The following is a 23,882-nucleotide window of genomic DNA, read 5'->3' on the forward strand; positions in this document are numbered from 1 at the left end:
GTTGAATTTGCTGGCACAACATATTTGCCATTTTTTAGTTACTCAAACTGCAGCTCATTTTAGCTACTTTAGCTACAACAGGTCAGCTTGCTAATATCCTAAAGCTAACATAGCTATGCTAGCTATGTAGTTACTGTAGTTAAATGGTTAATGTAGCTAGTTAGCTTTAGCAAACATAGCTAAAGCTAACTTTGCAACTCAGCTACTTAGCCATGTAGGTACATTAGATTTTGCTAAGAGCGTTGCCGGCTTTAGCAAACTTTCTAAAGCTAGTAAAGATAAGTAGATGTGTAAGCTAATGTGGCTCCGCTACCTTTAGCTTTAGCTTCATTAGTTGCTTTAGTGTGTTTTCATGAAAGATGAGGTTCTTTTTCCTGTAAGCAGACTGCTCAAGTGGCTATATTAAATTTCTTTAAGCAGGTTGGTTACTTCTGCTGTACTAATTTTTACCCTAACCTGAAGTGTAATCCAGTTTTAATTAGAACGTTTTTGCGTCTCTTTGGTCCCAGTGGTGGTGTCTGACAGCGGTACCCTGTAGGGTGGGCATCTGAAAGAGGCAGTCTTCAGCCAGACTGTGTAGGTTAGAGGTGTCCAATCTATGGCCTGGGAGCCAAATGCAGTCCGCAGTACAGTTTTGATTTGCCTGCAGCAAATTCTACAAACAAATTGAAATCTGACCCATATTAGAACGCAAAACTTGTGCTCAATTGTGTTGTACTTATTAGTTTCAGCACAAGGCTGTGCTACTATTCTAATCCTGTAAAATAACATTTTCACAAGAAGAATTTGTTGTTTTTCTTGCCTAAATTGAGATAAGACTGTAAATATGTAGAATTAAAAAAAAAATAAATGATGTAAATAATAAGTGCAATCAAAATAACAATTGTATCTTGACTGACAATGCCCTGGTGACTTATGGCAGCAAATACCTCTATCAATGGTAGGGGACCCTTGTCTGGTTGGCCTACCCAAAATCCTTAAAATGATCATCTGTTTGCCTTGTCTAGCCATTTAAATTAACCCAGTCACTAAGCATATCTTAACCAACATAAGATTGTTTTTACTAACTGTAAATGTCCTCAAGGGGAGGTATATGAAACTTGCCCCACCATCCTTTTATTTTTCTGTTTGTGGCACTCAGTAGAAAAAGCCAAACCTGGTCTTGGTAAACTTCAGTTTCAGCACCTAGTCGAAATCCCCTTCTTCTCATTCATGTCTACATGAATGACAGAATGGAAAACAGAAAAATATCAATGGGTTAAGAACAGCGAAACAATGCAGTGGATGACTTGTGGGCTCTCAGGACTTCCCAATAGGAAACAGATTAAGTAAGCTGACTGCCTGCTGTTAGGACACGCTGTGGTTCAGTAGTGGGTGTCTGGTGTGTTCCCAGTTTTACAATCAGTGATATGTGGAGGATGTGGTGAGGTGGCGGATGTTTGGCAGTTCAGTGTTGCCCACCTCCTCCCTGGCTGAGATAGTGGAAGCTGGCGTGTTGGGCAGCGAGCTCGGTGAGGTGGTGGTGCCCATGCCAGAGCTCGGCGAGTCTCCGTCCCCTGCAACATCGTGGATTTCCTTTGCCAGGATGGCCAGGTCTTTGGCCAGGTCCTGACTGAGCCTGTAGGGCAGCACAAAGAGAAGGCTGTCATGTAACAACTGGTTTGGCTTTGAGCTGAAGGTCAACATGGACGTTTCATTGTTTTTACTTGGCGATCTCGGCGCTGTGGGTGGACCAGTTCTGGTAAGGGTCCCCATCATTCTGGTCGTCTTCCTCCTCTGTTTCCAGAGAGACTGACTTGGATCGGGTGGCAGCTGAGCGGTGGCCACGTGGCATCTGGGTGGAGGAGGAATGGGAGGAGCGTTTGGCTTTGGGCGTTCCGGCAGCCATCGGGTATTCTTCTTCAGAGGACGAGGAGAAGTCTGAACCCTTCTGTCTGCGGCGGGAACCTGTAAATATTTTGTTTTGGTTTATTCTACAGAAAATATGGCAGACAGTGAATGACGTGGGTGGTTTGATACTCTGTTTTATGCATGATTCTAGCCCGAGCTGGTAGTCACAGGGTTTCAGGACCTGTTGGCCATGAAATTCTGAGGGGTATCAATTCACTTAACTTGGATTTAAACACTGGATTAAGGCGGCACTTTTTATGGCCTTTCTGAACAGATAGGGGGCAGCTTTAGCCAGTGAGTGCATACTATTCCTACAGTCTTTTTTCTTTGTTTTCCTTTTTCTTTAAGGTGACAGTCAAGGGTATTGTATTTTGGTTTTCAGCTAACAGCTGGTAAGCCTACTGCTAAAGTGCTCTTTAGGCCAAGTCGTTTCTCTGTCAATAGGTTGTTTGCATTCACAAACAAAGGAAAGTTAGTACTTAACAGTTCTAAATGAACCTGTACACCTCAATTATCATCAGAAAATTTCTATTGCTATTCTTACGATTTACAAAACAGTGAATTTTTTTACCACACTTTGATTGATTTACCTGGCTTAGAGGTGGTCAATATCACAAATTATTCAGTCCTGCTAGAGTTGTCTAGTAAGATCAAGAGAGACAAGAGTCTAGAAGAGTCTTTTATTGAGCTAAGGGGCTAGCTGAGCGCCTTTGACATAAAAAAGTCCTCATTTTGTCTCCAACATGCTTATAATTGATGTACTATCAGCTGAGTAAACCTTTTAGGGAGCTGTTCATGAACGAACCTGTGCTAGAAAAATGGTTCTTTAATGTGAGCCATTGTAGGTAGTCTGTTTGAGTGCCAGTTTCCATTCCTCCATCCTTTGTCGTTTTTAATCCTCATCTAAAAAGCTAAACTGGTACCAAATGAAAAGCCAGTTAGGGACCAAATGACCAGCTCTACTGAGCTGAGGCAGATGATCTGGATCTCTGAGAAGAGCTGGATTTCCTGTCACAAGGAGAGAGACTGGATGGACATCAGGTGAGAAAGCACAGTTAAGGTTAGACTAAACCAAACTGGACTGCTTTGTGGAAACGGACCATACATGAGCGACCCATTCAGGCTATAGAAAGAGGGTTTTTTTCTTTAATTTCTGCCTGCTGCCGTGTCCTTGTGACTTGTTAAAAACGTTTTTAAATTTATGGCTGAATATTTCACAAAATAAGCTAAAGCATTAGGAATGTTTATATTTTTATTTGAACGCTTGGCACAGGCATAAACAGCTCAAACGTGGCCTTTTGGTAGAGTTTCTCTATAGCAATCACTCCTCAACCCCCAAGGAGATTTTTTCCCTGCTAAATGACTCTATACTCTGAACTCCACCAGGCATCTCCAGTCAACCTGTACACATATTTTCCCCATTTACATCAGTAAATAAACCTGCGTAGCATGCTATCTGGACCGTATTTACTGTGATATTAAGCACAGTTATTGCAAATGGTTTAGATGCAAAGATTGCAAAGATTTATTATTTGGCTTTTTCATTCCTTATTAGATAGAGGAAGGACAGTGGATAGACTCGGAAACAGGGAAGAGAGTGGGGGGAGACATGCAGTAAAGGGCCACAAGCCGGATTTGAACCTGGGCCGCCCGTGTACATGGGTAGTGTCTTAAACCACTCGACCATCTGCGCTCCCCCTGGTTTTAGACAATTTAAATAGAAACTGCATGACTTATCACAGTTCTCATTAAAACTGGTAACTGTTGGGGCACGCCGGTAGTCGAGTGGCCAAGGCGCGCGCCACGTACGCAGGTGACCCGGGTTCGAATCCGGCCCGTGGCACCATTTCCTGCATGTCTCTCCCCGCTCTCTTCCCTGTTTCCAACTCTATCCACTGTACTATCTAATAAAGGCCAAAAATAAATCTTAAAAAAACAAACAAAAAAAAAAAAAACTGGTAACTGTTTCATCTCCAGTAAACAAAAATCAAGGCCACATCTCAGATTCATACAACATCCCAACAGAAACTATAGCATGTCTGGCATTATTCTGCAGTTTAAGCTCATGAATCTGCAGTGTCAGGATGTAACTTGCACCTCTGCTACAGTCAGAATAATGATACTATAGCACATCTGAACTCCAAACATGGAAGAGGACCATAGAGACTGATGCTGCAAAGCTGTGTTTCCATGGTAACAGCAGCAGCAGACCCCAGTGCATCGCCAGGGACATGAACATGATGTGATCCACAGTGAGAGGAAAATGGCAGGCTTCACCAGCAGAATATAAAGCAGGAGCTGGTTTTCATAAATCTGCGGGGCAGCAGTGAATAATGTGCAGACGGCCTGTGTTTGGCTGTTGTTCTGTCATAGAGGAGAAATGATCCACGACATAAAAAACATAATCCTTTAATCAGATGGACTTAAACTCAGACAGGAGAATACATTTATGAAGATAACTTCCGGCAGCTTGATATCTAGCACAAACACTAGGAAAATTTGTGTTTGGTAGACAATTTCTTTGTTGTGACAATGCTTCTTGGAAATAAATCTTACACAATTGGACAGCCTTTATATTTCTCTTTTATATAGTCCCACATTGTAAGGAGCATACATTTGTGGGATGAGCAGCAGAGCTGAGTATGCCAAATCTTCTCTGCCAATGCCAAACAGCTTATTCTGCCATTGACTCTTTGGTGTTGTTTGATGGATTGGGTGACTGAAGTCTGAATAGACAGGATGTATTGGCAATTTAACAATTTATTCATTTAACAAACAGGAGCCTAAGTAGCATGTGGAAGAATCATACACAACCACAACAGCCTGGTACCTCCTCCTCATGCTTGTCAGTCAATGTGGTTGTGTTGGTCACTCTGGCACGAACAGCACACCCAAGCTAATCCCAGAGTAGAAGAAACCGCCCCACACCATCACACCCCACCAAAAGATGTTAGTCAGCAATAAGCATAGCATTCTTCATGTCTTCTCCACACTCTGACCCTACAATCCAACTGTCATAAGGCAGAAACTGGACTCATCTCTGAACATAATGTTCTTTCATATGTTCAGATTCCAGTTCATGTGTTGCCAACCTCAGCGCAAACCTATGAGCCCGCAGTCTGTTCCGGATTGTTTGGGCAGAGAGCTGTCAACCATATTGTCCCGCAAATCTGATGAAGTAAGCCTATGGTTCCTAAGTGCTGACAGGATGATGAGACAGTGTTCTTGGAGTGTCAAAACAAAGGTCAATGGCAGAATTGGCACTGGCAGAGAGGATTTGGTAAATTTTTCATGACTGTAAAAGAATTGGACAAAGCCAGTCTGATTACAATAGGCTCAATCAAAATCAAAGAAGGGACAGGACTTCTGATAATGGTGGAAGAGAAACCAATCTGACTCATCCTTTTGAGATGCCAGAACCAGTTTTGAAATGCCAGTGAAAAGTGCTCTGAGCACCTCCAGAGGTGAAAGTACCAACTGTGGACACAGACCCTTCAGGGACAAGTAAGATAACCTTGTTTTTAAAACTAAGACATTCAAAAATCTGGTGTCCACATCGTGGAAACAACAAGAAAAAACTGGACATGACTTACTTGTGCTTGGGTACTTGGCTCCACTGGATCGGGTACGGGTTAACGGTTGCTTCCCTGGGACGCCACCTCCTTTTCCAGCTGCCTGGCGGGTGTCACCTACAGAGGTCTTCCTGGTGGTGACAGCAGACTCATTCCGATTGGAGATACCCGAGCGGCCCGTTGAGGAGGTCTCGTTGTCACTGGGAGTGGTGAAGGAGCCTGCTCTCTTCCTGGGCATTGCCAGGATGTCCAGCCTGGACAGCTTCTTCCCCTCAGCAGATACTTTGGCGGGAGCAGCGATATGATCAGAATTCTGTGAGGCCCGATCCGTCTCTGTTCCTTCATTATCTGAGGCCTCACCCAGGCGTGCTCGGCGGAGCATGGATGCCCGGGTGGGCCGTGGTGCTGACAGGCTGTTCGACCGTGTCAGAACCTGCTGAGCCGCCGTCTTTGGTGTCTTTCCATTGTCCTCTTTCTGAAGAGGGGCGATGACTTTCTTGCTACGGCTGGATGGGCGAGAGACTTCATGATCGGAGGATGTTGTTTCTGCCCACTGTTGACCAGAACCCTGCTGGCCCTCTGACAGATCCAGAGATCCACGGTTGCCGGCACTGCGACGCATTTGAAAGCGTTTTGCTGCCTCTGCCTTGTTTGATGTATCTGATGGCCCCTGGTGTCGTTGTTTCTCAGAGAGCCGTTCACGGGCCGTGAGTTGACGGCCCTTCTCTTGGATGGATGGGCTGGAAGAGGACTTTTCCTTCTGGAGACTGCTGATAGCAGGACGCTTTTTGGAAGTAGAACTAATAGGAGCATTTTTGCTGCTGACCTGACTCACAGTGCTAGCAGTGTCGACATCTGACTCACCAGACAGGGAATCATCCATGTGGGTGGAGGAGCCTCCTTTCTTTGAGCTGCGACCTGAGCCTGACGAAGGGAACTTGGCATCCAGAGAGGACAACGCTCCATCTGCTTCCTGAAGGAAGCTGTCTTGGATGTTGTCCCTCCTCTGCTCCATGTCTCTAATGGATGGATGGCTGGAAATGTGAGGAAGTTTCTTCATCTGGACAGTGTCACTGGGCTGCTCTTTGGTGAAGCTCTCCTGGCGGACCATAGATGCCGCACAACTGTCTCTGGTGGGAACACAATCCTTGTCTTGTATTTGAAGGTTTGGGGCAGAGCTGTTGGGTTTGACCCCTGTCCTCTTTGGCTCATGCCCACTCAAGTGTCGGATCAGGACAGTTGTAGGGGGAGTCTTAGCTGGGGGTGTTTTCTCAGACTGTCCTGGACTCCGGGCCTGATCAGATTTGCTTGGACGGTCTTCAGACCCAATGTAGAAGGAAGTGGATTTGGGGGAGGGAGACACTTTATCTGTAGCCCTGATTTGATGCACAGTGCCCCCTGGAGAAACAGAACCAGTCCTGACTGAAGTCTTCTTTGTTTTGTCCAGAACAGGTCCGTCATCTGACCGGCTGGCATCACTCAGACTGTCTGGATCCACGTCATCCTGAACAGACAAGCACTGGCTGGAGTCCTGGTGGCGAGAAGCACCAGAGAGTCGGTCCATCGTTTCCTGCCCATGGTAAGGTTCATGTCGGATCAGGATACTTGGAGGAACACTGTCCAGCTTGTCTGGAGGGACCTGGGGTAGTAGCCTTCTGGTTCTGGAGCTGTGGCTGGACTCGGACTCAGAGTTATCGTAGCTGTAGCTTCCCATAGACCGGCTCATCAGGCGCAAATCTACAAAAGCAATTAATGTTTTCACTCAATGTTGGGAATGTTTTTGTTACCTAGAATGACATCTTTGTCAACTGGTCAACTCATCAGACCAGTCCACATAACCAACTCATTAACACAGACAATACTGGGTAGAAGGGATTATAGCATGTGGGTATTTATGTATGAAAAACATTACAGACCAAAGATTTGCAACAGGAGGAAACCATAGAAGAACATTTTAAGGGGGAAAGTGATTGTTGCTCAGGTCAGTTGATGACATCATCTTAAACTAAACTAATATTAGACAGTCCCTTATACTAAGAGCTCATCATCTAACATATTTTGGGGCTCAGAGGTTGTTTCTGGTGCCACTATTGAGGAATGAAATCACTACCATCAATTTGATATTTGACATATGTAATGTTTAAGACATAAAGCATATGGACAAAAGTATTTGGACAACGACTGCTAAGGCATAGGGTATGTAGAAGTCGCAAACACTCTGCTGATTCCATAGCTGAAGAGTTCCAAACTCCACTGGCACCAATTAGGGCACAAAAACTATGCGGTGGGAGTTTCATGAATGGGTTTCCATGACTGAGCAGCTGCATGCAAGCCTCACATCACCAAGGCCAATGCCAAGTGTCTGCTGGATTGGTGTCAGGCACACTGACACTAGCCTGAGGAGCAGAGGAAATGCATTCTGTGGAGTGATGAATCACACTTCTGTTTGGCAGTCAGATGGGCAAATCTAAATTTGGCAGATGCTGGGAGAACATTTCCTGCCTGACTGCATTGTGTCAACTGTGAAGTTTGGTTGAGGGGGAAATGGTATGGGGCTGTTTTTAAGGGTTTGGGCCAGGCCCCTTATCTCCAGTGAAGGTCAGTTTTAACGCTTCAGCATACGAGGACATTTAGGACAATGCTATGCTTCCAACTGTGTGGCAACAGTTTGGGGGAGACCCTTCTCTATTCCAGCATGACTGTGCCCCAGTGCACAAAGCAAGGACTATAGAGGCATGGTTTGATCTGTTCAGCAAGGAAGAACTTAAAGAGCCCTGACCCCAACCCCACTGAGCACCTTTGGGATGAGCTGGAACAGAGATTGTGAGCCAGGCCTTCTGGCCCAACATCAGTGCCTGACCTCATAAATGCTCTACAAAATCAATGGGCACAAATTCCCACAGAAACACTCCAGAATCTTGTGGAAAATCTTCCCAGAAGAGTGGGGGCTGTTATAGCTGGAAAAGGAAGGCCAACCGCATATTAAAGTGGTGTAATGGTCAGGCAGCAAAATCCTTTTGTCCATATAGTGTATTCTGTTGTTTCCTATTTCACTGATTGTATCTTGTGTGTTGTGCTCCAGTCTGCTCCTTAGTGATTGATTTTACATCTGGTTAAACTCAAATTATGATTGTGTTTAGATGACGAGTCTAAAGTCAAGAAAACACCCAGAAAACAGTCAAAATCCCACAGTAACTCATGGATGATCGGAAGTGGCTGAGCTCATTCGTAGGTGACTGGTACCAGTAACGGCCAATCTCACCCATAGATGATGGGTATTGGTATCTACTCACTTATGGATGATTGGTATCTGCTGGTCTAACTCCTATAGAATTGGTAGGTCTTGATATCAGCAGCATGATCTGGGCACCCCTTACCCAAACACTTGTGTATTCAGGATCAGATTGCAATAGTGGAAATGGGCTCAAAAGTTTGTTGCACTGACACCAAGCCTTTTAATAATGGGTTACTTCTGACAGAGTTCATAGACAGAAATTCAACAGCACCTTCCAGACTTTCCCCTTGAGGTGGTGTGGATCCAGGTTCAGCATAGCTGTCTGCTAGACTGGCCCAGCGGGAAACCCATTTAGGTCCTTCCAGACCTGCAACATTAGGTGGAACCTAGACGAGTGAGACATACGAGACCAAAAATTTAGTAAGACTTAACTGGATACAATATTCAAGGAGAAACTGAGGGAACAACATCACCAGTCTGCATGCGCTGGGATCAGATCATGCCACACATAGTGGATTACCTGTATGGGTACTGACGGGGGGCCGCTGAGCGCAGCCGGGTTAAAGCCATGCAACGGGTCCACAGTGCTACCATCGCTAGCCAGGTTAGTTTGCTCATCCTTGTCATCATTTATTACTGGTCTATACACTCCTGTGCTCTGCCCACTGTACTCTGGAGAGTCGAGGACACCAAACACCTGTCAGAGCACAAGGCATGCATGAGGAAGGGGGCGGAGCCATTGGGACATGAAGGAACAACAAGGAGAAGAGGTCACATGCATCCTAAAAACATTTTTCTGGAGACTGCATTTCCACCAAGAACTCTGGTTCAGAGTGGTCCAGTACAGTTCCCAGTCATTTACAAATTATTTGTCCCCACTTTAAAAGCTTTGGAAAGGTACTAAAATACTGGATCCATGCTATCCTATCTTTTTTTGGTGCCCTGTTGATCCTACCAAGCATACCTATTCAACCCTACAGTGTGCTGTGAGCTGGACTCAATGCAGCAAATTGGTTGACTGAAGGGATCACTGCTTACGTCCATCTTTTTGTGATAAGCAGACACATGCCAAGAGGAAAAAGCACAAAATGTTGGATGTCCTGCTGTTGTTGCCATTTTTTACTGTTTTGCATTCTTCTTCTGCTTTGAATTTATTGGCAGGCTACACTGTTTCACATCGCCACGGTTTCATGCTATGGTGTAGCTGACACAGCTTTCTCTGACAGATTTACTCCACTGCCCAACCAAGTAAGAATTCTCCCAAACTGCACCTAACTGTACTGAACCGAACGGGCGGCTTTGGTTCAGCACACAACATTTAAAGGCTTTCATATCCAAAAAAGGTCCAGAACTGAGAATTTAGAGCTAATTGCTTTAAGGAGGCTGGCAACTGTGAAGGATTGGCCAACCTTTTGAAATATGTAATTATCATTATCATTTTTATTCATCTTTTAATTTCTTATATTATTATTACTACTGCTATTATTATCATCATAACTATTGTCTTAATATCAAAATTTAAACTGACCTTTTATTATAAGCTTTCTTCTTCTTATTTTATTTTTAGTTTGATTGTTGTTATAATTATCATTCTAATTATTATAATTATAAGAAATTATAACTGTTATTATTTCGATTATATTACTATTATTATCTTTTCTAATAATAATATAATAATATCATTGTCATTTTGATAATGCTTTATCATTACATCATTTTATTGTGATTATTATTATAGCTATTATCATTACTATGATCATTTTTATTTTTATTGTTAGTAGTAGTAGTTAAACTACTATTATCATTATCTTTATATAATTATATATTTTTTCATTATTATTATTAAAATTCTTAGTAGTAATAATAATATAAGTATTTAATTATTTTATCATTATAGTATTATTATTACCATTTTATTATTATTGTCATTTGTCAGTATTGTTATTTTATAATTATTATATAATCATTATCATAACTATTATTATTATTTTATTATTACAGTGATGATTTTTATCATTGCCTGTTATCATTAGTAGTAGTAGTACTTTACTATATTTTATCAGAATTATCATTTCTATTGTCAATATTTTTATAATTGTTATCATTATTATTAGTAGAAGTATAAATTATATTATTATTATTATTATTATTATTATTATTATTATTATTATCAAGGTGTAGAGCTGCACTCTCTGTAAATTGTCTTGGGATAACTTCAGTAATAAAGTGGGGTTATATAAATAAAGATTGATTAATTAATCGACCTTAATACAAACTTTTCTTTTCACACAAGAAACTCATACACTATTTTTTCTTTTACTGCTGTTGATTGGTAGGTTTCGACATTAATTCCAACACAACACATGCAGATTAAATTCCTCAGGCTGGAGACAAACTCAGTGATTTTTCAAATTCTAACTGATCTAAAAACGTGGAAGACCACAGCCATCAGGACGGTTTCAACTGACTTTTAACAGTATAATCCTCCTAATGCACACACTAAATGATGTGTAGTAACAAGAAAATCTTGCAGACACAAGATCTCAGAAACTCGTGATCAAGTGGAACTTTAAAACAAATGTGGCTGTCAGCACTACTGTTGGTAGGTCTTCGAGAGACTAAAATCTACACCACCCTGGATGATAAAACATCTCTGATGATGGTCTCTTTCCATGGTTTTAACTGCAGTCCCTACTTTGGTAACTTCAACAATGACCTTCTGCCCACTACTGCAGTTAAAACCATGAATATGTGTGGCTGAGAACCCTGGCGGTCTAACTTAGGTTCACCTGGTCGATCATGTTCCGAGCCTCCTCCACCTCTTTGTCCTGTGTCTCCGTCTCGATGGTGTAGGTCCCGGCATCGCTTAGGCTATCGTCCTCCTCGTTTCTCATCCTCTGGGAACCTTTGAGTTCCCCTGCACGGATACCCAGGGGCGGCATGACAGACATAGGGGGTCCAGTTGAGTGGACTGGAGAGGTGGTCTGACCAGCAGCTGTGCAGGGGGCTGAGGACTTGGAGCTTGTAATGTGCTGTGAGGGGGAGGTTGGGTAGGATGCTGAGGATGCTGCAGGAGGTTCTTGAGGGGAAGGAATTCTAGCATGAGCAGGTGACACCATAACTGGCGGTGCGGACATCGGGGGCGGGGACATCTTATCTCTGGTTGGGGAGGAGTCATGTTGACCAGAGTCCTTTAGAAATTCGGCGGCGAATTCCTGGGCTAGCTTGGACTTCTTTCCAACACTACCAAAGGGTCTGATGATGATTCCTGAAGAGGAGCGAGAGGAGGAGCCAGAGGAGGCAGCCTCCCCTTCTGTCTTCTCCCTCTTCAGAGAACTTGACCTCTGGGGGCCGCTGTGGCCCTGACCTTTCAGAGGGACTGTCACCTGCTGGGTGGGGGGAATGTGGCCGTGCACGGATGCTGGCCTTTCGCCACCTTTTCTCCGCTCCAGCTTGGCCTTTAAGGCGGAATAAGAGTCAGCGTGGGCGGGATTATGTGTGAAGGACTGGGAACGCTTTTTGCGTGGGTTGTCATCGAAGAACTCGATGATGAAGGCCTGCTGGGTCATGTGCTCTGGGGGGCCCTGCTTATGGGTCTCAGATGGAGCCTGAGGAGGACTCTGGGATAGGGGTCGCTCAGGGGCCACAGGAGAGGCAGGGGCTGGTCCAGGTGGAGAGTACTGCAGTGGCTGATGGAGTGTCTGTGTCGGAGGAAGAGGGTGTGTCTCCGACTGCTCGGACTGCTCTGAATGCTGTGACTTACTCCGCCTGCCTTTAAGCACGGGATCCTCTGAGTCACTCTGCGTCCCGTCTTCATGATGGTGACCTACGACACAAAAACCACGACTTCAGTCATCAAGGAATTCATGCTGTGAGAGCACACTGTCACCAGTGGATGGGACCAACATGGGAACATCATATGGCATTAAAATCTACAGGTTTATCATCAGTCAGGAGGAGATATATCTGGAAAAAAATATAAATCTTGGCTGTGCATGAAAAGATGGGGTATTCAATCCTCTGAGTTAAGGATGCACAATAATGCATGTTCCTGCTCTATAACCAAAATTATAGAGCAGGAACATTTCTGAATTATTACAATACTTTATCACAATATGTTTGATGATGCATTGACCTTTAAGCGAGGCGGCTCATAAGGGGGGTAAAGGGGGGACATTTCTGGGGGCCTGCCAAACTGGAAGCCCATGGAGATCCAAAAAATCCTGGTCCACTGTTCAGTTAAGCTGTGAAAACCACATTTTTTTCTCACCTGAATATTCACCTTTCTTATCAAAGCAACAAAAATGAATTATATTTATTTATGATGTAGTACAATCAATGTAAACCCTTCACTAGAAACAGAATTACCCTTTTGTTGGTAATGTTAACAGTGTGGATTGGCAGACAGAACAGTTTAGAAGAGAAGTTAAAGTCAGACTACACAGTTGAGCCATGATTTGCACAAATATCAGAAATAAAGCAGAAAAAAAGAGACCACTGTAATGGAAAAGGATTGAATAATTGTGAAAAGAGGCAAAAACAGAAGGTGAAACAGCACAGACGGGCAAGAAGAACGTGGGCAAACATGGACAAGGAGTGGCAGAAATGGGCATAAAGATCCAAAAATGAATGAACAGTGGTAAAAATAAGTGAAAAACAAACAAAACAAACAAAAAAAGCACAAAAAGCTGTCAAATCTAACAAAGGTGACAACACTGGGTTAAGACAGCTAACAAAAAGTTTGCAAGCACGGGCAAGAGTGGCAAAAATGAATTAAAAGTGGCAAAAACTGGGCAAAAGGTAACTAAAATGGGCAAAAAGTGACAACAAGCAGCAGCAAACTGGCAGAATTGGGTTCAGAGGGCCACACAGAAGTGCCAAACATGGGCAAAAAGTGACAAAAAAGTGGCAAAAATGGGCAAAAAGCTTCAAAAGTGGCTAAAAAAGAGGCATGAAAATGGAACCATTCATTTCAACTGCTTATCCCCTGTATAAAATTACAATAAATTATTAATGGCAGAAATGGGCAAAATGTGGCAAATTGGCAAAAATGGAAAACAAAATAACAGTGACAAAAGATGAATTATAAGTGCCCAAAATGGGCAACAACCAGCAAAAATTGGAAGAATTGGGCAAAAAGGGGCAAAAATGAAATAATAGTGGCAAAAAAGTGACTGAAAGGGATAAAACAGTGAAAAAAGGCAAAGCACTGCAAAAATTGGCAAAATGGGGCAAAAAATGGGTGTAAAGTGAAAAATAAATAATACTGGCTAAAAGCAGAAAAAAACATGGGTTAAAAGTGGCAAAATTGGATTAGGAGGGCCAAAAAGAAGTGCCAAACATGGGCAGGAATTGGCAAAATGTGGTAGCAATTTATTTAGGAGTGATAAAAATGGGCAACATGTGGAAAATTGAATTAATACTGACAAGAAAAGCCACAGGTTGGAAAAGTGGAAAAAGTGGGCAAAAAGTGACAAAACTGGGTTCAGAGGGCCAATAAGAAGTGGCAAACATTGTCAAAGATGTGTTGAAAAGTGATTTAAAATATCATAAATAAATTATTTTGAAATCAGAGCAGTTTTACACATTTTTCACTTACCAACACGCTCGCACTAATGCTAGTGATCCAGCACTCATGCATTGATATCATCAATAAATAACAACGGGGAGGGGCCTTTTTGATGACTTTTCAGGGGCCCAGACCATTCTGTAGGTGGGCCTGCCTTTCAGAAATAACTGCTGCTTTTGGATTGTGCGCCTGGCCCTGCAGTGATATTGATTATTTTGTGATTCCTTGTCCTGATCAGATAAAGCTGATCAGTTTGATCAAACACTCATTAAAACAGTGTACTGTCCCTTTACTGACTCAGACCAGGTGAGCTCTTACCTTTCAGTGTCTTGATGTTCATGGCAAGGTCACTCTTTGTGCTGTACACATCCTCACAGGTGGGACGTCTCTTCATCATGCTGACATCACTGTGGACCAGCCAATCAGCCACCTTGCTCTCAGCTGACATCACCTCAGCTGGCGTGGCGGTCTTGGTGGGCGGGGCCTGCTGCTTCCTCTGGCGGGTAGAGAACTTGGTGACGTGGTCTTTGATCTTGATCTTCCCGGGTAAGCAGTCGTCAAACTCGATGGTGAAGGAGGCGTGGCTCTGAACCACAGGTGGGGTCGGGGTGGGAGGGGAGGGTGGGGCCTGGGCCGTGTCTGTGTCCTTGGTAGGGATTTCATGAAGCTCTGCCCCCATGGTTTTGGGAGGCTGAAAGTCCTTGGTGGGGATCTCAAAGTAGCTTGGTTCACGGTGATATGAAGGGAAGACAGTTTTCTGCTGGGAGTCGGAAAAATCTGGATCCACCACTGAGGAATCTTTATGGACGTCTGAACAAAACATTGATATAAACCAGAAATAAACGTTAATTACATGATCTATGAGAAATAATACAACTACTATTACTACTGCTACAAATATGACTTTCTCATTTTATCTCTATTCATAGTTTAAAAAATGCACCAGAATGTTAGAGTTTGACGTTTTGTAGACGTCATTAAAACTGTGAAAACCACAAGTCATTGTTTCTTCTGCAATAACACACAAGCTCACTACAAAAATGTGGTTCTACCTGCGTGAGGCTCATCGCTGCTCTGAACTTTACTCCCATAATCCTCCTCTCCCCACCAAGATGGCTGACCATACAGAGGAGTGGGCCGACACACAGGAGCCTCTGCAACACACACACACACACACACACACGCTTAGAAATATGAGCGTTTCTCTGTCAGTAGTATCGTTTTTAAGGATTTTACAGTGTTTCAGTTTTAAATCAGCTGTAGTTTAAGCATCACTTTTCAGTTTTAAAGTGCAGTAAAGTCTGCAGCACTTCAATAGTGCCGCTGCTTTATCTTAATGTTGTAGCAGAATTCTTTGCAGTATTCCAGTATTGTAAAATCAGGAATAAAAGTAGTCCAATTTTTTAATGCTACAAAAGGAAAAAAAGGTTTAAAATGTCCTCCGGCATGATGATTTCTATTTTGCTTGTCCACACAATGCAGTTTCTGTGCAGCTGTGTCACTCTTTAAGTACCACGTGTTTTCAAGGTATGAAGTCTGCACATTTACTAGCTATAAAACTATAGTTGAGGATATCTTCTAAGCTATAATTCAGCAGTTCAGCACATCTACTAAGCTGTAATACAGTAGTTCAGCACATCTACAGGTTACAATACGGTAGTTGAGAACATCTCCTAGCTTTAAAACAGTAGATGAGCAAATCTTCCAGTTATAATACAGAAGCTGAGTACATCTACTAGCTATGACACAGTAGTTGAGTTCAACTACTAGTTATAATATGGTAGTTCAACCCATCTACTTAGCTATAATACAGTAGTAAAGGACATCTACTAGCTATAATACGGTAGTTCAGTAAATCTACTAGCTATAATACGGTAGTTCAGGAAATCTACTAGCTATAATACGGTAGTTCAGGAAATCTACTAGCTATAATACGGTAGTTCAGGAAATCTACTAGCTATAATACAGTAGTTCAGGACATCTAATAGCTATAATACAGTAGTTCAGGACATCTAATAGCTATAATACGGTAGTTCAACACATCTGCTTAGCTATAATAGAGTAGTAAAGGACATCTACTAGTTATAATACTGTAGTTGAGCACAATCTCTTGCTATGATACAGTAGTTCAGGAAATCTACAAGCTACTAATAGTTTAGCCCATTTAACTATTGTACTTTCTTGCAGTGTAATTTGCAGTATCTCTCTCATACCTTGAGTCTTGTTACTCTGGTGTTTGTGTTAGGTTGTAGTATTTTTGCAGTATTTTAGTGTAATTTGCAGTATCTATATCATACCTTGTGTCTTTGTGCTCAGGGTTTTCTCGGCTCGCGGCTTCTCTTCGGGCTCCGTCTTGCTTCCTTCCGAAGCCTTCAGGCTCATCTGCAGCTGACTGCTGTACTTCTCATGCTGGAAAAACAGGGGGCGCTGTGACACACTGTTTCTTATCACACACACACACACACACACACACACACACCCACACACCAAAACACCCAATCACACACTGACCTTCAGAGCCTCCTCTGGGACTTTGTGCTGACTTTTCTCAAGGATGTAGACATGAGAATGTGGCGAGCTGGTTAAGAAAAAAAGCTCTTTCATTAGAAACGGTGAAGTCAGTGCAGGATGAAGTCTTTACCGAGGCAAATGTGACACTTTAGGCCACCTTTACAGTGATTTCATCAAAAAATGGGGACCTTTTGTTGCCTTTGGCTGGTCATTCATATAGTGACAGTCTTTGAGTGCCTAAAAACAGAAAGTTTAGAACTTTTGAGAATGGCATGGTCTCTGTCACCGTGTTAAATGACTATAAGCCTTTTCCATCGTGCTCTTTGCAGATCCAATCAACAGCCATATCAGGACAACAGGACTACATTAACATTAGTTAGTCCATTGACTGGTGTCTCAGTTAAATATTTTGATGCTGAATTTTAATGCTTTGTGGTCTGATGTCACAGAGTAACGTGAATGATCAGAGGTCAACAGGTAATACTTATCCTGTACGAATAGAGCTGAAGACTACAAGAAACGGCGAATTTTGACTGTCTCTACAAAACGCCTGGTATCGATGAACTTGAAATCATGCTTGGATTTACCAATGAGATTCTTTTGTGGTTGGTCAGTGTGGTTGTCTAAGATCTGCTGTTTGTTACAGTTAAAAACTTTGATTTTATTCTCAAAATTCTGACTTTTTCTCAAAATTTCAACTTCAGTCTAGAAGTGCACAGCGTATTTTTCCTTCATCTCTGGCACTAATCCTCTTCCATAGTTTCATGATGTCGTGATTGCCTAAACCTTGAATTACTTGAGTTTATTTTTGGATAAAAGGGGAGGATTAGCAGTGTTAACTTCTTCCTAGACCCTATTAGAACACAAACTGTCAAAAGAGACAGAGGAAACATAGAAAGGAAAACAAAAGTTGACGGATTAAATAATTTTCTGTTAAGGCTATTTTTCTCTCTTTTATTCTTCCTCTTCTATGATTAAGATTTTTTTTTACATTATTTAAATGTTTAAATTAATGAAAACATTTTTCCCAAATTCTTGAAATAAAATCTAAATTCTGAGAAAGTCAGAATTTTTAGAAAAAAGTAAGAAGTCTGATTTGAATCTGAGAATTTCTAAAAAAAAAAAAATCCGTAATTCTGACAACAAAGTCAATATTCTGAGATTACAGTCAGATTCTGAGAGAAAGGCAGATTTAAAGGGAAATTATGACCTAAATCAGAAAAAACATCAGAGATTGAAGAATTCTGAGAAAAAAAAACCAAAACCCTTAATCTTAATATTGTGACATTTTACTCAGAATTTAAAAAGTTGGATCTAAAAAAAAGAAAACAAACTAAAACCCTGATCTTCAGAGTCCTGTACACAGGTCCCAAATATTTCCCAAAACCACCCTTAATGTTGTCTTGTGGCCTGGTTGTCTGGCTTCTCATCATGTCGTTTTTGCCAGGAAAAAAAGGCTGTTGTTGAATTTTTACCCACGCCGATGAAATCGGCAGGGGGCTATGTAAAGGGTTCCATATCTTTGTTTGTTTGTATGTGTACAACATAACTTGAGAACGGAAAGTCGTATCTTCACCAAATATTTAGAGAATATTGGGACAGTGACAGGGAAGAATTGATTAGATTTTGGTGATGATCCGCACACCCCTTCAGTTCTTCTCGGACTTCGAAGTTTTGAACACTATAGTAATCAATGGGAGCGTGAGTTCCACTGTGGCGCTGCTTAGGCATGGGTCTGCCGCCTCAGACGGCCATTCTAGTCTTGTCATGTATTTGGTAGATGAAATAAGCACCAATGTACACACAGGCACACATGGAGAAGGATATCATATCCAAAGCGGATGATGTCGGACAGTTTGAGGGTGATGTAGGTCTGGTCAGGGATCCTCAGGTCGTTCACAAACGTCTGAAACAAAAAATACAGCATCACAGTTTGATTCTGTATGTGTCTCTGTTTGATTATATTTGTCTGAAGTATTTGATTTTAGCATTAGCTTGTAGGTTTAGTTCGTTGTAACTGTAGTATTTGTTTGTAGAATTTGACTGCAACAAATTTCCCGTGCATTTCACATTTCGTCTAAATCTAAATGTTCATTTAAAGCCGCCTTAACAGTTCCAGGACATTGCTGCTTATTTACCCCTCTAGCTCTTGGCAAAGTATGGTTTTACATTCCAGCTAACAGCTAACACTTCACATTTATTCACAGAGTGTTTAGATTTTATTTCTATCTATTAATTTTGATGTACTTTATTTTATTTGAGACTATAATTGTAATATTACAAAGCTAAATTATTGGGGTCGCAGGTCAATGGTTAGTGTTCCTATAATCCTGACAGGGATAAGTGGTAAAGAAAATGGATGGATTATTGGATGTAGATATTGTTAAATTTCTTTTTCTCCACAAAAACATCTATTTTAACTGATTTTGTTTTTCTTTACAGTGTAAAGCTGCTTTACTCGCTTGATAACTTGCTGCTGTAACACCGCAATATCCCAGTTTGGGCTCCATCCAGCTGTCTAAAACTAGCACATAAAGTAAAACAACTAGTTTTTGGTAGATTTTTTTGTTATTGTAACAATGATTCCTGGCTATAAATCTTAAACCAATGTAAAACCTGTTTACTTCCTTTCAAATGGTGCCACATTTGAAAGGAGCATGTCTTTGTGGGATGATCAGCAGAGCTGAGTATGTGGACTGGGCCCATGAAAAATGTTCCAAATATTCTCTGCCAATGCCAAACAGCTTATTTTGCCATTGACTCTGATTTGGTGGATTGGACGATTGAAGTCTGAAGAAACAAGACATATTGGAGACTTAACAATGTACTGTCCAAAAAACAGGAGCCTCAGTAGCGTGTGGAAGGACCATAGACAGCCACAACAGTCTCCTCCTCATGCTGGGTCATCAGCGTGGTAAGACACAAAGATTCTCAGTGTCTTCTCCACACTTTGACCCTACGATACAATTGCCCTGGGCAGAATCTGGACTCATCACTGAACATAACAGTCCTCGACATGTTCAGATTCCGGTGCACATGTTGCAGAGACTAGCGCAAACGGTCCTGGCAGCAGCACCTGGGGGTCTGACATTCAACACCTGGGGGTAAGCTCAACACAAAAGGTGATAGGAACAGCAGATTAAGCCGTTTGGTATTGGCAAAGATGATTTGGCCTAATTTTCATGGGTGCAGCCCACATATTCAGCTCTGCTGCTCATCCCACAAATGCATGTTCCCTACAGATGAGGCAGCATTTAAAGGGAAATAAACAGGCTTCCCAATGGTATAAGATTTATTAAGAAGCACTGTGACAACAAATAATCTACCAAGCACAAATTGACTTACCTTTTGTGCTTTTTATCTGTTTGTATTATTTGTATGACAGTATCAATCAGAATATGGTAGTACTGTGTGCAGTATTCTCACCCCGTTGAGGCTGCCCAGGTCCTTGACCAGATGTTGGTCTGTCGTTGGATTGTAGTTGATGACGGCGTGCTGTTTGTCCACGCTGCGAGACTGTGACAACACAATGATTCAGTCATGTAAACACACAAGGATCAGCGAAACACAACCATCAAACACACCTAGCACTTCACCCTACCCTCCACTCCAACAAGAACCAGGAGATCCTACCACTAGACCGGAACCAATAAAACGTAGGGGCAGAGCTAGGAGGGGGACTGGGATTGATTCTGATCAGTCATGCTGCCTGGCTTCCTTTACTGGGTCATCTAGCCATTGTGATTGGTTGTTGAGAGTGTCTACTCTGATTGGCCGGTCTCACCTGCAGCATGAGCTCGCAGTCCTCTCGGCCAACGAAGATCATCTCTTTGGGGAGGCGGTGCCGAGTCCCCGAGCTGCTCACCAGGAACCATGAGGTCACACTCATCTTCACAGGCCTGCTGGGAAACCCCAGTGCATCCTGGGAAACCAAAGACGAAGAGGCAGGGTTAGATACATTTACCTCACCAAAACCACGGGAGAAGAAGGAGGAGTAGAGGAGGAAGAATGTTGAAGAAAGTTTGTCAATGTCTCTGGTAGACGAGTTGATCTTGTAGCAGGTAAACAGGCTGTAATGTTTGTTATATGATCATTGATGGATTGATGTTCATCCAACAAAAAAGTTTGTGTGTCCCTGACAGGCTCGCACTGTTAATCTTTTGAAGCGTTTCCACCAAGCAGTAGGTTTAACTGAGTTCATACAGTAAACCCTCATCTTGCGTGTGTTTCTCCAGCCAATGTCCATCCAGCCTCATTTCACTGTGAGGGGAATTCGTCTCTTTTTAAAGATATGGACTATTTGAGTCAACTTAATAAGATCCAGTCCTTCAGCTCCCAAAACAGCTCTTTATTTGGTGCCAGTTTGGCTTTTCTATGTCTATAAAACAACAAAAAGGAAGAATAAAAGGAAACAGTGTCTCAAACAAGAGCCAGCTACCGTCATTCGCTAAATAACCAGCTCTTAGAACTGGCTCATCTGCAGACAGCACATCACTATGGTTCCTTACTTTGTCGTTTCCTTTTAAAGCATTTCTTTAAAAACCTGAGGTAAAAAGCTGTTCAGTGTAAAATATGGCGTGTTTGGTCTGGGTACCGAAGTATAATTTATATTGAAAGGGCATTTGACTGTATGGAAATCAAGAAAACAGTCAGTCATTTTTCCTTTTTTAGTTTTTGAATTAAAAGGGTTAAACAAGAAAATGAACCTTGAAAAATGGATGAATCTTGTTAAATATCTTTTCCTTTTGATGATTTACAATAAGGCAGTACAGATTCGAAAGGGGGCAGTCACGTGAGCCATAAGTAATTGTACATTTTTCAAAATAAAAGCCTGAGTAAGCGAGAAGTGATAGAGAGAGATAGAGACATTCTATCTATCTATCTATCTATCTATCTATCTATCTATCTATCTATACTCTCCTACCATGGTTTTTATTTTGAAAAGTTTACATATACTTCAGGGCCATGTGACTGCCACTCTTGCTTCTTTATTGTCTTGTCGTAAAATAACTAAAGGAAAAGACATTCAACAAAATTCAACTGTCCTTGTTAAGATTTGTTTCCTCATTTTGACACTGTTTTAATTCAAAAAAAAAAAAAAAAAGGAAAAAGGAAAAATGGCAGCCATTATTGGGTTTTTTTTTTGTTTGTTTGTTTTTGTTTCTGCCCAGGAACGACAAACGAGTGAAGCTGGCTATTTTCTTGATCTCCATACAGTCAAATGCCCTTTCAAAATAAATTATACTTTGGCACCCTGACCATGTTTAGTGTTTGCCCATTAGCACTGCGACTGCTCAGGAAGTGACCAATCGGACAGCTAGTTCTTCCCTTTGGGGCTGGATAGGTATGCTCTTTACCCAAACCGAAGCATGCAGAAAAGTAGAACAGTATGGATCAGTAATCTTGGTAGTTTCACATTTTAGACACCGGAAATGTAAGCAGTTGTGTACTGAATCAAACTAAAGTGAACTGGTGTGCTTGGTGGAAAGCTGACACTGTGATAGGGTTTAGACTGCATTAAACATTTCATGTTGTATAAGATGACTGTAGAAAATAGGGAAAATTCAGTTTTTTAATTGAATCAATGAAATACTGATATTCTCATATTCTAATAGTTCTCCCATGTTTAAAAAATTCCAGCGGTCTAGTGATTTTAGCATTTTTTCAGTCCAACACTTATTTACTCAGTACTTGATGGTTTTTTTTTTTAAGATTTACTTTTGGGCTTTTTATGCCTTTTTAACAGCGTATGACAGTGGATAGAATCAGAAACAGGGACGACAGAGCTGGGGAGTGGCATGCAGGAAAGCGCCACAGGCCGGATTTGAAACCGTGTACATGGGGCGCACCTTAAACCACTAGGCCCCCTGCGCCCCACTGATACTTTTTTAAATGTAGGGATTTACAGTGCTTCCCAAAAAGTATACTTACATTAAAGTAAAATAATAGATTTTAAAAACTACTCAAAAAGTACATTTATACAAGAAAACTACTTAATTACAGCCATATACAGTGCTTAACAAATTTATTAGACCACCTGTCATATTTGTCTCAGAGACCATCCAGCATCATGAAGTGCTTTAATGCGGACTCTTTCATTTTCAGTGAGCTCTCCACGTTTTACCATTTTGAACAGGAATGAGGAATTTCAAACTGAATTCACCCAAATTTGAGCCGGCTCACTGGGCTTCTCTAAGAAGTCAGAAATGAATCAAGCATAGCATTCAACCACTGAAACTAATTTTCTGTTCAGGAATGCAAGTAAATAACTATAATTTGACATATCTATCAAGAAATAATAATGTGCTTTACTATTTTTTCAGGTTTTTTGTAAATCAGTAAATTTGAAGATTCATGGATAACAATAATAATTACATTTTAGCATTAAAATATCATTTGGGTTAAAGAGCTTCTACATATTGGTGTATTAACCATTGCAGAAACATAAAAAATGATTTTAGTAATTACCAATGCTGTTAATTTAGGGCAGATGTGGCATAAATCTTACTTTGGTTAGGGTTAGGGTGGTCTAATAAATTTGTTAAGCACTGTAAGTAAATATGGTAAGTTCCTTTTCACTCCAGCCTATCACAAACCTCTGCTCTGATTGTGAGTTCCTTTTCCGTTCTGGTATAAAAACTAATTACAAAACTAAACAAAGCAGTACAACAATAACTAAAGAACAGGATGGGGAAAAAGTATGTGCAGTGCATGATCAATTGGACATACAAAAAAGAATAACTCCAAAGAAAACCATATAGAGCAGTGGTTCTCAACTGGTGTAGCTTCAGGACCCAGCACAGTCTTGTAATTACAAATCATGACCCAAAATTTTCCATTATTATTTATGATTTCATTTAAAAATGTTCTAGTTTGGTTTAACTTCAACTTCCTGTAATAACACATTTTAGGCAATTTTCCAGAGATTTTGAGGAATTATCTCATTATCATGGGGAATAGCAACGTTGCTATCCAAAAGAGGAGATTATTGAGTTTGGATATTAAGAAATCCCGTAGTCATTGTAAAACAAAATATGTCTGAAAGGCATTTAGTTACAGAGGGGCACTCATACACTTAACTTTAACTTCATTTTCCCAAGACGGA

The 23,882-nt window shown here is 41.5% G+C and overlaps 1 protein-coding gene across 5 annotated transcripts in view; it reads right to left on the reverse strand.

Moving 5' to 3' along the window:
- Positions 1-23,882, reverse strand: part of cep170bb (centrosomal protein 170Bb) — a 45,964-nt gene that overhangs the window by 17,236 nt on the left and 4,846 nt on the right. For 3 of the 5 annotated variants that reach the window (XM_041805078.1, XM_041805079.1, XM_041805076.1), the window contains exons 3-15: positions 20,562-20,699; positions 20,204-20,293; positions 18,605-18,683; positions 16,778-16,836; positions 16,564-16,675; positions 15,319-15,420; positions 14,585-15,076; positions 11,487-12,523; positions 9,218-9,394; positions 8,969-9,083; positions 5,484-7,199; positions 1,707-1,947; positions 1,462-1,618 (exon numbers count right to left, since the gene is read on the reverse strand). In XM_041805078.1, coding sequence (XP_041661012.1) covers positions 1,462-1,618; positions 1,707-1,947; positions 5,484-7,199; positions 8,969-9,083; positions 9,218-9,394; positions 11,487-12,523; positions 14,585-15,076; positions 15,319-15,420; positions 16,564-16,675; positions 16,778-16,836; positions 18,605-18,683; positions 20,204-20,293; positions 20,562-20,666 — 4,482 coding nt within the window. In that variant the 5' untranslated portion in view covers positions 20,667-20,699. The remainder of the gene's footprint in view (positions 1-1,461; positions 1,619-1,706; positions 1,948-5,483; positions 7,200-8,968; positions 9,084-9,217; positions 9,395-11,486; positions 12,524-14,584; positions 15,077-15,318; positions 15,421-16,563; positions 16,676-16,777; positions 16,837-18,604; positions 18,684-20,203; positions 20,294-20,561; positions 20,700-23,882) is intronic. The other 2 variants (XM_041805080.1, XR_005992835.1) reach the window with 2 other exon arrangements.

The sequence above is a fragment of the Cheilinus undulatus genome, linkage group 14 (genome assembly GCF_018320785.1).
Source record: "Cheilinus undulatus linkage group 14, ASM1832078v1, whole genome shotgun sequence".
In the NCBI taxonomy this organism is placed as follows: Eukaryota; Metazoa; Chordata; class Actinopteri; order Labriformes; family Labridae; genus Cheilinus; species Cheilinus undulatus.